The sequence below is a fragment of the Anabas testudineus genome, chromosome 9, assembly GCF_900324465.2.
Source record: "Anabas testudineus chromosome 9, fAnaTes1.2, whole genome shotgun sequence".
In the NCBI taxonomy this organism is placed as follows: Eukaryota; Metazoa; Chordata; class Actinopteri; order Anabantiformes; family Anabantidae; genus Anabas; species Anabas testudineus.
Genome location: NC_046618.1, coordinates 8,033,261 through 8,046,423, shown reverse-complemented (window position 1 = coordinate 8,046,423; position 13,163 = coordinate 8,033,261). Strand labels below are relative to the sequence as shown.

Genomic DNA, 13,163 nt, shown 5'->3' with positions numbered 1-13,163 from the left:
CACTTTCTGGCCACCTTTGATGTATTTTAATTTTAAATTGATAAAATATGATGATATACCGTGACAATGCAATGCCGTGAACTTAAAAACTAAAAAGAACTGTGCAAGTTGCTGAGCAGCACCACTGTACCACGGTGCTCTCAGCTCCATATTTTACCATAGGGTTATTTTTATTGTTAGGAGGGACGCAGTGTCTTCTTTTTTCTTTTTCTTTGCTGGTGCCTTTTACTCTAAATGACTTCTGTCTAGCCACTCAACCATAAAGCACTTGCTGATGAAGTATTGCTGAGATGGTCTTCCTTCTGGCAGGTTCTCAATCTCAGTAGAGGATTTATGAGGCTCTGTCAGAGTGACCCTTAGATTCTTTATCATCTCCCCGAACAAGGACCTTCTCACCAAGTTATTTAGCTTGGCCAGATTCATAGATTTTACATTTTCATTTTACAATTATTAAGCTTTAGAGGTTTAATTCCCTTGCCCTGATCTATTCCTCACCACAAAGTAATATCATGGATGTCTGTTCTGAATATGCAGTGTGAATTGTGGGACCTTATGTACACAAGTCTGCGTCTCTCTCTCTCTGCGTTTCTAAACAACAGCAAATCAATTTTATTTGCTTTTGGTGGACTCGCATTTTAGATAGGAAAACAAAAAACAAGCAGGATGCACCTGAAACCAATTTGAAGTGCCACAGCAAAATATTTTCATACTGTAAATGAGAGATTTTTTTTTTACATGCAAACAATTGAAAACCTGATTTTACTTTGTCATTCTGGGTAATTCAGTGAAGATTGATGGACAAAAATGACAATTTTCATTTATTATTTATTTAAAATTATGTCTCCAACACAATAAAATGTGCAAAAACTGAATGAGTCTGAATACTGTCAGAAGTGACTGTGTATGGGTGCAGGTTGTCACACAGTGGGACTATTTAACATAATATAAAGTCAGGAATACAAGAAAACAAACATGATGCTTTTTATTGAAACGGTTTACTGATAAATGACAGATGGTTGTCATGAAAATTTTAATCTCAAAAAATCATGGGCTAAAAAGTCATACATGGTACTTAACATTTAATAGCAAGAGAATCCATGCTTCAGAGCAGACACTCAGTTCACAAAGAAATCAGGCAAAATGCCCTTTTGATTTCATTAAAAAATATTAAATCTTTTTCCCCGACTCTATCCATCTTTACATGGTACAGGTTTGTTCACTTTTTAATAATATAAAATGCTTAATACTGATTGTGAAACACTGGAATTAATTTACAAAACATAATAATAATAATAATTATAATATTAATAACAATAACAAACAATAATAACAATAACCATTAAATTTAAAAACAAAAAAATAAAATGGAGGAAATCAGTCATAGCTGTTGCATCTTGGCCCACACAAACAGCAAGTATTGGGGGAAAATACCAAATGGCATTTACATCTACCTGACACACAGTTACACACAAACACAGTATCAGGTCGTTGAGTATTTCTCATTGCCATTGACAGTGTTATGGGCACAAAAACAATTACTCTCCACAGCATTCATGTGCCTCTGCAGGATCACACTCACTGACCAGTCAAATTTTCTCACGTCAGTCAAGCTTGGTGGACCAATAGTGGTCCTCAGAAAGTGCCCTACTCCTCCAGCACACAGGATAGTAAATCATAAAAGTATCGGACCATTTTGAATGTCTCAGCATTTGGAGGAAGGGAAAAATCTTCCAGGCGACAGGAACTTGTACCCATTGCCAGCAGGTAGTCGGATAGAACGAGCACCAGGGCTACTGCTTGTGGAAATAGCTGGTGATGGGGCTGCTTTTCTGGGATTGGAGCAGTGGTGTCCATTTGAAGAGTTCTTGCTGCCCCGATCCAGTGATTGCAGCCCCAGCTCCCTCAGCTCCAGGCTGTCTTGGGTGTCATTAGGGGAGCAATGGCGTGGGGAGAGGTTGAGAAGGCTCAGTACATCCCTGCCTGCAGGAGCAAGGGGGCCCGGTGCACTGTGAACAGCTTTGACAGGACCTAGATGCTGTTGCTGGGCTGCAGCATTCGCCCAAAAGGTCTTCAGATTGTGGATAGCTTGTACTTTTTCATCAATAACCCCTCTTCTTAGACGGTCCAAATCTGGGGCATCAGTTGATGTAGAGCAGGCAGAGCCTGTAGAGGAATAGGACAGGGCAGGTGATGGAGCACTACCAGCTGGGGACTGGTGACCAGAACTGGGAGACACATTACTTGGGGAACGAGAGATGTGGCCACTGTATGGGGAGCTTGGGTACTTTAATTTGAACTGTGCATGACTGTCCAGAGTGGGTGAAGGATGGCTGCCCTCCTTTTGGGAAGACTCAGAGACTGCAGGACTGTTGTAGCCAGAGCTTATCTTCTGCAGTGAAGAAGAACGTGAGGGAGGTTTGGGTCTTGGGGAAGACTGAGCTCGGCCACTAGCACTGCTATTAGGACGGCTGAACGCACTAGTTTCAGAAGAGCGGAAGGCGCTGCTCCTAGCTGAGGTTCCTCCAGCCATCCCACCCTCTGCCCCACCTCGCTGAAGACTACCCACAGCACGTAAATGGCTCTGAGTCTCCTCCAGAATCTTCTGGGCCAGCTCCTGAGGATCGAGAGGTGCAGTTTTTTCTTCCTGAGACTTGACAGTGCTGTCGGTCTCAGTACTGGACTGGTCAGATTCACCTGTATCCGAGCTGCTCACCTTACCCACCTTCTGGAATGGAGAGTTTGGGCTGGGCACCAGGCATGTTTTGACAGGGGATGTAGGAGTGCTGACACTGCCCCTTGATGACACTGATACAGTGTAGCCTCTCCCAGCTCCTGTGCCAGACCCACAAACAACCCCCCTGCCTCCACGGTGGTGGCGTTGGCCATGGCCGGGTGGCAGAGGCAGAGAGTCACAGTGGCTTCCCAGTGGCTCGCTGCTAATTATAGAAAAGCCTTCATATTCCTCCTCATCTCCTCGGGCTCCTGCCACTGTAGCAGCTGCACCATGAGGAGATGAGCGACTGCGGGGAACATGAGGGTGTTTGTGGACAGAATAGTGTGCGGTGACCCCGCTGCGTTGCCGATGACCAAGGAAATCGCAATCTGACTTGGAGGCAAAGCTCATGGATGAGGCTACAGAGCTGAGACTATAGACAGAGATGGCATCTGATGCCTGATTGTCCAGGCAGGGAGGAGAGAAGGGAAGGCTTGAGTATCCCATTGGCAGAGGGTTGGACACAGACTGAGCTGAAGCTAGAGACTCGAGGGAAGATGAGCTGTCCAGGCTCAGTCGCTTGGGCAGTTCTGTGGAGTCTAAAGATAGAGAGGAAGAGAAATGCAAGTGTGACAGCTGATGAATACAAACGAATCCCAAAAGGTTTAAATGAACATTCCAGATATTTTCACCGTACAGTCAAAGAACTGAAAACACGAAGACTAGAAAGATGAGGCAATAACCATAATTACCAAACAGAGCCAGCAGAGACTGGAGAGCAAAGTGCAAGGTGCGTCGGTTGGCAAGCTTGCCCGTCTTCAGCACCACTTCTTCTTGGCCTACCTCACATAAGTCAAAACCTGCACAAATGCAAAAAGTTGACACTTAAATAATGGGCAATGTGTCTTGGATTGAAAAGAAACACAGTGATGCCTGAGTCTGAAGTCAGAGGGGACATGAATCAACAGTGTTCTCACCAAGAGCAGCCAGAAATTCATGGCATCCGGGCAGTCTCCATAGCTGCACACTAATGGACACCTGAATGGGAAGGAGGGAGAAGTCCTGCTCTTTCTCTCCTGTCTGAAGTTGAACTAGCACCTGGTGGAGCTGGAGAGGAGGGAAAGAAAAATAAGAGGTAGTGAGTACATATATATGTATATGTGTATATATGTATATGTGTGTGTGTATATATATATATATATATATATATATATATATATATATATATATATATACAGTATATATATTTACATTTAGTTTAACGGTAGTTTCTATCTAAGTTTAAAAACAAACACATTGTATAGTAAAACTACTGTGAAAATATGAATCTGTACTATGTCTGAGCACTTAGGGAAATAGAACATCAGCAGGATAGCAGAGCTCAAGGGGTTTTAGTTCAGTGGGGGTTTACACGTGCCTTGCAAGCACACATGCCTGCTTTATTTGGGGATTACTTGGCTTGGAACAAAGACACCTCTGTCAGCCTGACAAAGCTGTGCAGAAAGTAGAAACATGCCTGCTCTACTCACTTTGCTTTTAATGATTACGTGAGGGTTTTTTTTTTTTTTTTACGTCATAGCTTTATCCCTTCTACCACAATTAAACATTGTTCTGAACTGTAATAAACAAAGGCTGTAAATCCTTAAATACTCCAAATCTCTGAGATCCTACAGCAGGGTCAATAGAAAAAAATCTGAACATGAAATCACAATAAATGGTACATGCAAATGCTGAGCATAATAAAAACAAAATGTCACTGTCAGGTAACTCTTCTATAACAAAGCAATGTTTACTTTTAACAGAACAGAAAGTGGAGACTGGAGGAAACAGGGTAGTATGGGATGGAGGGCAGGCAGGTGAAGGCACACTTACCATTGCCACCATATTTTTAACAGCCTTCAGACCACACGTTAGGGGCAGGAGAGAGAAAAGAAGCTTTTAATTGCATGCACACAGGGCATTCACATCGGGAACAAAGTGTACAAAAGTTCAAGTCAGCAACAAGGACCAGAGCAACGGGTACAATAGGTTCATAATGTGTATAGTGCAAGCATACATACAATATGTGAGCATGCTTTATGTTCTGTGCAGTGAGGTCAGTATTTCACTTTTGATAACCACATGCTACATGTAAAGACAGATAAACCTGCAATGTACAGTTCATTTTTTGGTGTCACAAGAGAAAAGAACTCAGATTTAAGTTAAGAGTTTGTCCTACAAGGACTGCTAGTTAGGCTTCCATGCAGCATTTCAGCAGATTAAGCCGTAGCTTGAGTTGCCAGCTTGAAACCAGTTCTATCAGTTAATGTTATACAGTGGCAAGAAAAAGTATTATTATTATTGTTTCATGGTTTTCTGCACTCATTTGTCATAAAATGTGATCTGAAAATAATAACACAAACAAATTCGGATCTTTTATGTCTTTATTGAGAACTACCATAAAAAACCTGATCAAGCTAGTGGAAAAAGTATGTGAACCCTTTGAATAATGACCTCAAAAACCTAATTGGAGTCAGGTGTTAGCATTTGTTAGGAAAATTAGCTTGGAGGTGTGGACTAAACTGACAAAAACTACTTAAACAACTCACCAAAAGGAGCTTTCAAAGGATCTATGATAAAGAATTGTTGATTTATATAACACTGAAAAGAATTACAGTACAAGGTGATTTCAAAGACTTTAGAAATTCACCAGTCTACAGTTAGGCAAACAATCTACATATCTACACTACCAAGAAGTGGGCGGCCAGGCAAAATGGCCCCAAGAGCACAATGAACACTCATCAATGAGTTAAGAAACAACCCTGAGTAACAACCAAAGATTTGCAGGCAAGTGTATCAAAAATTCTTCAGCATAATGTGAGAAAGTCTGTTCGTCAGCTGACACTCTGTAGATGTTGGGTGATGCAACAGGACAATGACCCAAAACACACAAGAGAACTAATTTAAAAAACAAATCAGATTCCAGACCTCAACCCAATAGAGATGCTATGGACTGACTGAAGGGGAGAGGGGGTTTTCACGTACTTTTTTTAGGTTTTGGTTTTTATGATTGTTCTAAATCAAGAGATCAATGTGAAATATCAGAATTATTTTGTGTTATTATTTTATGCACATTATATTTGTTAATACTCTTGACTTAGATGAAGATCAGATCACATTTTATGACAAATTAATGCAATTTTTTTTGCCACCGTATATTATATTATATTCTATAATTGCATACCAGAGAAAAAAAAAGGGGCTGCTTCAGTTGTCATGCTAAGTGATACCAATAGATTTCTCATTTGAGCCAAAGACCATCTTCTAAGTGGTGCATGAAATTTCAGCAGCATTTGTTCAAAACTGTAGCAGCATACCCGGTTGATGAGCTGCTCTCCTGCCTCTGAAGCTGTGATGAGCTTGCACAAAGCTTGAAGTGCTGGTGGCGGAAGACCTGAGGGATGGATCAAAGAAAGTTCTTTGTTATTTATGCACTCTATAAGATCATTACAAACCAAACCACGCAGCACTGTGTCTAAGCAAGTAATATCATACCCAGTAGTGATTGTAAAGTGGTGCTGCACTGCTGAAGCCTGTCTCCTGGGTCAGCAGTGGGAAAGAAGACAGCAGCAGGGATGCCGGTGCCTGCAGAGTCAAGACGAAAGCCCACGGCTGTTAAAAGGGCCTGCCAGCCAGGGACGCCCCCCACCTTGTTCTCCACACTCTGCTGGGATGTATACATGGAGTTACGCTGGCCATTCTGTATCCTTTGAAGAGACTTCTCCACCTGCAAGGAGCATAGTGGCTGGCATCAGTATTTTTGTGCGACGTTTTTATTGTAAGCCCACTTAGTAAGGATGTAAGCCTAAATGTTCATATCTTACCAGGTGGAGCAAAACCCTTAGTGCATCACGCGCTCGATCTGGATATTGCAGAATCTCTGCCAAAGCTTGACCAATGAGGGAGGACGGGCTGTTGAGCTTCACATCGTTGCCAATCAGCATGTATCCTGGACAGACAAATGCAGTTGAAGAAGTTCAATTATAAGGTTGTTTCTTTGACTATGGTAATGTACTATTAACATGTCTTACAGTTGAAGAACAACAAGTAACATCTCTAACCTGCCCAGTTGGAGGGGTGTGAGTACTGCTTGCTGCTCTGGACAGTCTTCATGGCATCTGCCAGTGCTGCACTAGCCTTGGTCCCATTAAGCAGGGCAGTGTAGAAGGCATGGACAAAAACCTTGGAGGCTGCGACAGGCACAGGCCACAAGGACACAAGAACACACTGAGCTCCAGCGGCCAAGAAAGCCCTGGTCAAGCCCACAACACCATCTGCTGTAACCTTGCTGCTGGACTCCTGGTATGATCTGTAGCCACAGTGACACGCACAACACATGCATCAGTTAATACAATGTCTCTTTTATTCTGTAGCTTCATGCTAATCAATTCGAATTATACCTATATCATATTTAATGCTCTTTTTCATTCTTATTTCTTAGAATAACTTATTTACTACTCCAGAACTTACATTACATAATAGGACTACAAGTAACACAGAGACCACTAATCAACCTACCCTAGCACCACTAGCTTGACAGGCAACCTCAGGTCCAGTATATCTGCAGCTGTAAGGAGGAACTCCTGAAGGGGTGGACTGTCACAGATGCTCTCCACATCACTGCTGTCATCCTGCATGTGCAGAGACTCCGGGATGGTGTAGCCACTTCCAATGGAGCCCTTCCTGCCACGACCACTGCTGCCTCTCCTCCCCCCTGCACCTCTTCCCACTGTTCCCACCCCTACACTGGCACTTGCCCCACCAGGCACTCCCTCAGGGTTTGGGGTGAGCACTAGAGCTGCCAATTTCCAGGAAATGTGAGTGGCAAAGTGGGCACACTCAGCTTGTGTGAGGGCACTCATCACTCTCTCCTTGGTGGCTGAGGAGCCTGCCAGAGGTTGGCATCCTAGCAGCTCAGCTACCATTAGAGCCTCCTCCTCTGCAGAGGGCATGGGTCCCCACAACCAGCGGTCCATCACAGGTGAAGGCAGGCGAGGGTTCCCCACTACTGCTGCCATTGAGACACCACCACATGGAGCTGGTCCCAGGCGGCGAGAGTGGGCCTAGGAGCGAAGCACAAAGGATTTCAATCAATGAAAATTTTGTGGTTAGAAAGAGCCTGATGCAGTTTTACTGGATTCAAATAGAAGCTTGACATTATGTCTTAGTGATCAGAATAAGAAGCTCTACCTTTGCACTAGATCCAAGGCCATGGATTGAGGGAACAGCGATAAGGCTGAACCGCTCATACAGATATTCATTTGAAGAGCTTCCTTTGAGCAGAGCAAAAGGAATGAGGTACAGTTCTCCCTCCAGCACCATCACCAGTTGTCTGTGTCTGCCAACAGGCCCACTGGAGTGCATCAAACCCTGCCAGACAAAAGGATTAGTATGAATACACAAATATACAAAATAACATTCCATATCTCGTGCTTTTGACTTATAGTTTACTCCTAAATACATTCTATATTAAGCTGTTGTTTCTACTTCACAACTACATCAATAGGCAGACAATGACCCATGCAGGTACCTACCCCCTCCATAGGTGCAATTAGCAAATCATAAAGTGCCCGGAGAGGAGGCTTGCTGAGGTTGCTGGAGCGACGGGGCAGGGAAGAGTTTCCATCTTTGGCAGGTGACATGCTGTTACTGAATAGGCTCGTCATACTCTGGCAACTCCTGGGTCAACACAAAAACAAAACAATGCTATATGTTTATCATATTTTTGTGATAGCCAAGACAGTTTTAGGCAGTTTGCATTAAAGTTTGCCACATTGTGCCTTTATGGCAAATATATTTCCAATAAATAAAGGCACTCGTATTACATTGAGTTTTAATTTACATTTCCCATTTTAATAAATGATGGACCAAGCAAAAACAGTTAAACTTAAAAGCCATTTAAAAGCATAAATCCATTACATATTCCCTGGGCTATTCCGTTCTGGCTGGCACTTCTCTTTCAATCAGCCTAGTTATGTAAAGGCTCTGCTTGTAAATAGGGATCTTCTGTCATTTAACATCAAACTATCCTGCTGCTCTTAATTTGCTTTGAGGTTGGAACTGTGGCTGATGAGGTCCATGTTTAACTTGCTGCGCAGTGTTACATCAGATATGTCTCTAGGAAGATGTTAACTCAGATACTGTAGCTTCTATGAGTGTGGTTGCACTCAAGAGCAGGATAAAGTGATCCAACACTCATAGAGACTCATTTTTCTCTTTCTGATATATTCACTTTCAAGTCACAATCTCCATTGTGATGTGCAACAATCTCCCAGTGGACAATCCCACACATTTCACATGACCATACCACTTAGATCATGCCAATATTTAAGGCTCCACTAGATGGCAGTGCTGTACTGTGAAAACCTAGAGCTTTCAGCAATTTGAAGTTGTGCAAAGCACAATCGGCTTGCCAGAATCAGTGGAGGAGGAGGAGGAAGAGGAGAGCCCATCCTCTCTTAACAGGGGCCTGTTCTACATATAATAAAAATCAGGGCTTCCAGTAGAGATTGTAAGCATCTTCCCTGCGCTGCCAATATGTCTCTGTATTTTGAGTTTTTGAAAGAAACCAAAATAAGGTACAGTGTCATGTGTCAGTGTCCGAGGCATGTGTGCTGTGTGATGGGACTGACAGCTCTTTAATGAGGCACACATCATAACAAGAACTGTGCTAATAGTGGCCGTGGGGTTTGATGCCTTTTGGTGCTCAAGGCACACAGGGCCAAGCTTTATAGCCAAACTCTTCACTACTCTCCATCTGTTCCAACAACCCTAGCTTCTTCTGGGCTCAAGTCAACAGAGAGCTCTCGTGCCCTTTTGCTAGCCCCAGGCCACTGGCTTCCCTCCAGCCTCCCAACACTCCGTCTGTCTCCCAGGCCTTGGCATGAGCCTCCATGGAAAAGCAAACAATCGTTTGTTAGCCTGACAGTAACAATGGGAGAGGAGGCAAAGTATTAGCTGGGAAAAGGTGAGTGTCAAGTGTTGAGGGAAAAAGACTAAAGAGCAGTAGAGCTGAAGGTGAAGCCTGCATTCAGTGGCAGCCTAGACTGATGTGCTTTAAGTGTGATCTGAGCGACGATGCAAATGTGGATAGGTTTGCCTCTTTACACAGCCTCACCCTTTTCACACTGACCTAAATTCTAGCTGTGATATCAAGTATTGCTAAAGCTACAGTAGCCACTTGGCTTTTTTGATACAGGCGTGGTGTCCTGATCATCAATCTGAGTATGTTATCACTGTGCATAAAAACGGTTTCAATTACACACTGAGGGGATTAGACCCAAGTTTCATTATCACCTTCTCATAGTAATCCTTCCAAGCTCTCCGGTGATGATTAGATCACAGTGTTTAACAGGGCAATCGATGATAATACCAAATAAAGATACCATTACTCCAAGAAGATCAGATCTTCTGTGTGAAGCGAATTGTTATTGCGCCTCTTTGAACGTATGTGGATTTTGTATGTCATTCAATTAGAGTGTATTATATGTTTCTCATTTGTCTTAGTTGAGAGTAATTGTGGAAATATGGCAGCCTACAACACCATTACTGGAACTTAAATCTAAGCAATGACGGCAGGGAAAGGGAAGTCAGAAGCCCATGAGAAGCACATACAGTATATGTACATCATCTGACATCAAATCCCAAGATGTGTGACTTGAAATGACAATGAGGTTTTTCTTCTTTTTCTCTTGCTCTGGCATTGTGATAGACGATAGGCTCCTAAGCACGAGGAGCTTTATAATTCAGAGTTTTTTAGACCCACAAGAATGAGCGGATTAATACCGGCAGCCCATTAAAGGGGCTTAATGAGCACCGAGACTCAATTAAAGCTGGAATTACCCTCTCATCAAAGAGCAGCTCAAGTGTGGACGAGGACATGGAAATATGACCCAGACACACAAATCTGCACACACGCACACAATCTATTGGTATACATGGCCAATCAGTGTAATGTAAATGAATCCTTTGCATATCATCGTTAAATAATACTCTCAAAAAGCCACTGGCAGAGATCTCAACAATAATAAATCTGCGCAGACATCGGTCTCAATGTCTGTGTCTGGCAAGCAGACACACCCAGACACACATGGCCCCATCACAGTAGGCATTTGATAAGGACTTTAGCAGCTTGGCTCCGCTCAGTCTGTTTAATATGGAGGACTCACATCCTGCCTCTGCACTGACTAAACAATGGACGAAAGACCTCTTTCAGAGATGAGCCAAAATACCCATGAATCTCCTTAAGCCAAACACATATTTCTAATCTTCTTTTTTCCATGAGACGTGGGTGTTGGTTGGTGACTATCTCTCAATATGAGTGAAGCAATGTCCACTGAGTGTCCAGGTGATTTACAACAATATCCTACCTGTTGAAAAGATTGTTTCTGGACACCATGCGTAGGAAGCCTGTTGGATCAGTGACTGAGTTAAGCTTGTTGTTGAGCTCCTCAAATTGTTGGTCCAACAAATCTCCTGCCTCACTCTCTGTCTCACTGCTCGAACAGCCTCTGAAAGGGAGAGAGAGAGATGGAATGAGCTGCTGAACTGTTGGCAAGGAAAAGGCACTTCAGCAAATTAGACAATACACAGACTTATATTGTTTCTCCGCAGATAAACGAACTACACACACTCTTGATCTGCCCCGAAATACACACTCTTCAACCCACACACTTGGCCTAATTTCCCAGGCTTGGTCCAACACCCTGATGGTAAGCAGAGTTAAATCCTTTCATTATAATGCTGGTGATGCTGATCCAGTCTGTGGGGAGCATCCACCCCCACCAGACATCACTACCTCAACACCACTCTCCTCCATCGCTCCCTTCATGCCCAAACCTCTCTTCTGATATCATGTAACTCTTAAGTCAACTTCTGGCAGTCTCAGTAGCTGGATGTGAACTTACACAATGGGATCTCTCATCATTAAATGCTCCCACTCCCACCTCAAACATTTTTGAAATCCTTGCGGAATGTGTCTCATTTCAGATTAAATATTGGATGGAGTATACAAATGCCTTTTAAAAGTTGACAGTACATATAATCCATATGTTAATCCATAGATAATAGTGTTACAAAAGCTGCCTCCTCCCTACTCTTTATCATCTTCTCTTTCACATGCATATGCTCCCCCCATTCTTCTTCCTCCCAATTCATTTTCTCTCTCCACTTATTTCTGCTGCCTCCCTTTCTCCTCACTCTGAAGAATGAATGAGCTGGTAAGTGGTGCCATATTGTGCCCATCCAGCCGTAATGGCATGTGTGCAACTTCCCACTGGAGTAGTAAATGAGCTGGTAATGGGGCAGGAGGGCCAGCCTGCCAGGGTGGCAACGCCTGGCACTGGGCGGACCAGCTGGGCACTATGGATCAAACAGCAACGAGAGAAACAAGGCTAACGTCAAACATGGTGAAGACCCACAGATATCAGAAAAGGAGTTATACTGTCAATATTGCTTTTATCTCCTCCTGCAGAGTCCTTCTGGCTGTGTTCCCTGTTGTCTGCTAGGCCTTGATTCACCAGCATTTGCTTCTTTGACTTCTACCCCATTGATTTTACCAGGCTTCTTCCCATTCTTCCTCACACTCTCAGTAAACTCGCTTCCTTTACTTGTCAGGTTGGCTGTTTGTTAGGTGGGTTCAACAGTCTGGCTATCCAAAGAGCCATTATTCCGTCTCATTTATTCCCACTGGGGAGAGAGTGGAGTACTTTAGGCAGGTAATGGAGTCCTGTCATCGCAGGGTGCAATGGGGCAGAATAACACCCTTTCTCACACACACACATTTTTATATGGCAGTCAGTGTGAGGACACTCAATGACATAATGCTTTCCCTAGCCCCCTACTGTTGCATAGGCCATGTTAATCTACTCTGTATCAATTTTTAATTTATGTTTATGTTTTATGTTTTAACATGTGTTGCCTCACTCTAAGTCAAACCATCACAACTAACTGCCTCACCCTAAACTTTACCCTAACCAAAGCCTAATTGTAACCCTAACCCCAAAACCTAGTATTAAGCCCAAAATTGCTCTTTAAACACCCTTCTCATCACGAGGACCGGATAAAATGTCCTCACTTTGTAAACATGTCCTCAGTCCAATGGTCAAAAATGTATGCTGGTCCTCGCAATGTTAAATGGTAAATGGTCTGCACTTATATAGCGCTTTTCTACCTAGTTGGTACTCAAAGCGCTTTACACTGCTTCTCATTCACCCATTCACACACACATTCACACACCAATGGCAGAGCTGCTATGCAGCTGACCTGACTCACCGGGGGCAACTAGGGGTTCAGTATCTTGCCCAAGGACACTTTGGCATGTGACGTGGCAGCCGGGAATCGAACCACCAATCCTGTGATTGGCAGTCAACTGCTCTACCTATTGGCTTGAGCCACAGCCACCCCAATGTTA

General features: G+C 43.4%; 1 protein-coding gene across 2 annotated transcripts in view; it reads right to left on the bottom strand.

The window, feature by feature from the left end:
* Positions 1–847: 847 nt before the first annotated feature.
* Positions 848–13,163, bottom strand: part of LOC113150207 (tetratricopeptide repeat protein 28) — a 151,939-nt gene continuing 139,623 nt past the window's right edge. For both annotated transcript variants that reach the window (XM_026342610.1, XM_026342611.1), the window contains 11 exons: positions 11,122–11,262; positions 8,287–8,431; positions 7,943–8,122; positions 7,271–7,815; positions 6,814–7,061; positions 6,577–6,701; positions 6,248–6,479; positions 6,070–6,146; positions 3,691–3,820; positions 3,466–3,573; positions 848–3,312 (listed from right to left, as the gene is read on the bottom strand). In XM_026342610.1, coding sequence (XP_026198395.1) covers positions 1,703–3,312; positions 3,466–3,573; positions 3,691–3,820; positions 6,070–6,146; positions 6,248–6,479; positions 6,577–6,701; positions 6,814–7,061; positions 7,271–7,815; positions 7,943–8,122; positions 8,287–8,431; positions 11,122–11,262 — 3,541 coding nt within the window. In that variant the 3' untranslated portion in view covers positions 848–1,702. The remainder of the gene's footprint in view (positions 3,313–3,465; positions 3,574–3,690; positions 3,821–6,069; positions 6,147–6,247; positions 6,480–6,576; positions 6,702–6,813; positions 7,062–7,270; positions 7,816–7,942; positions 8,123–8,286; positions 8,432–11,121; positions 11,263–13,163) is intronic.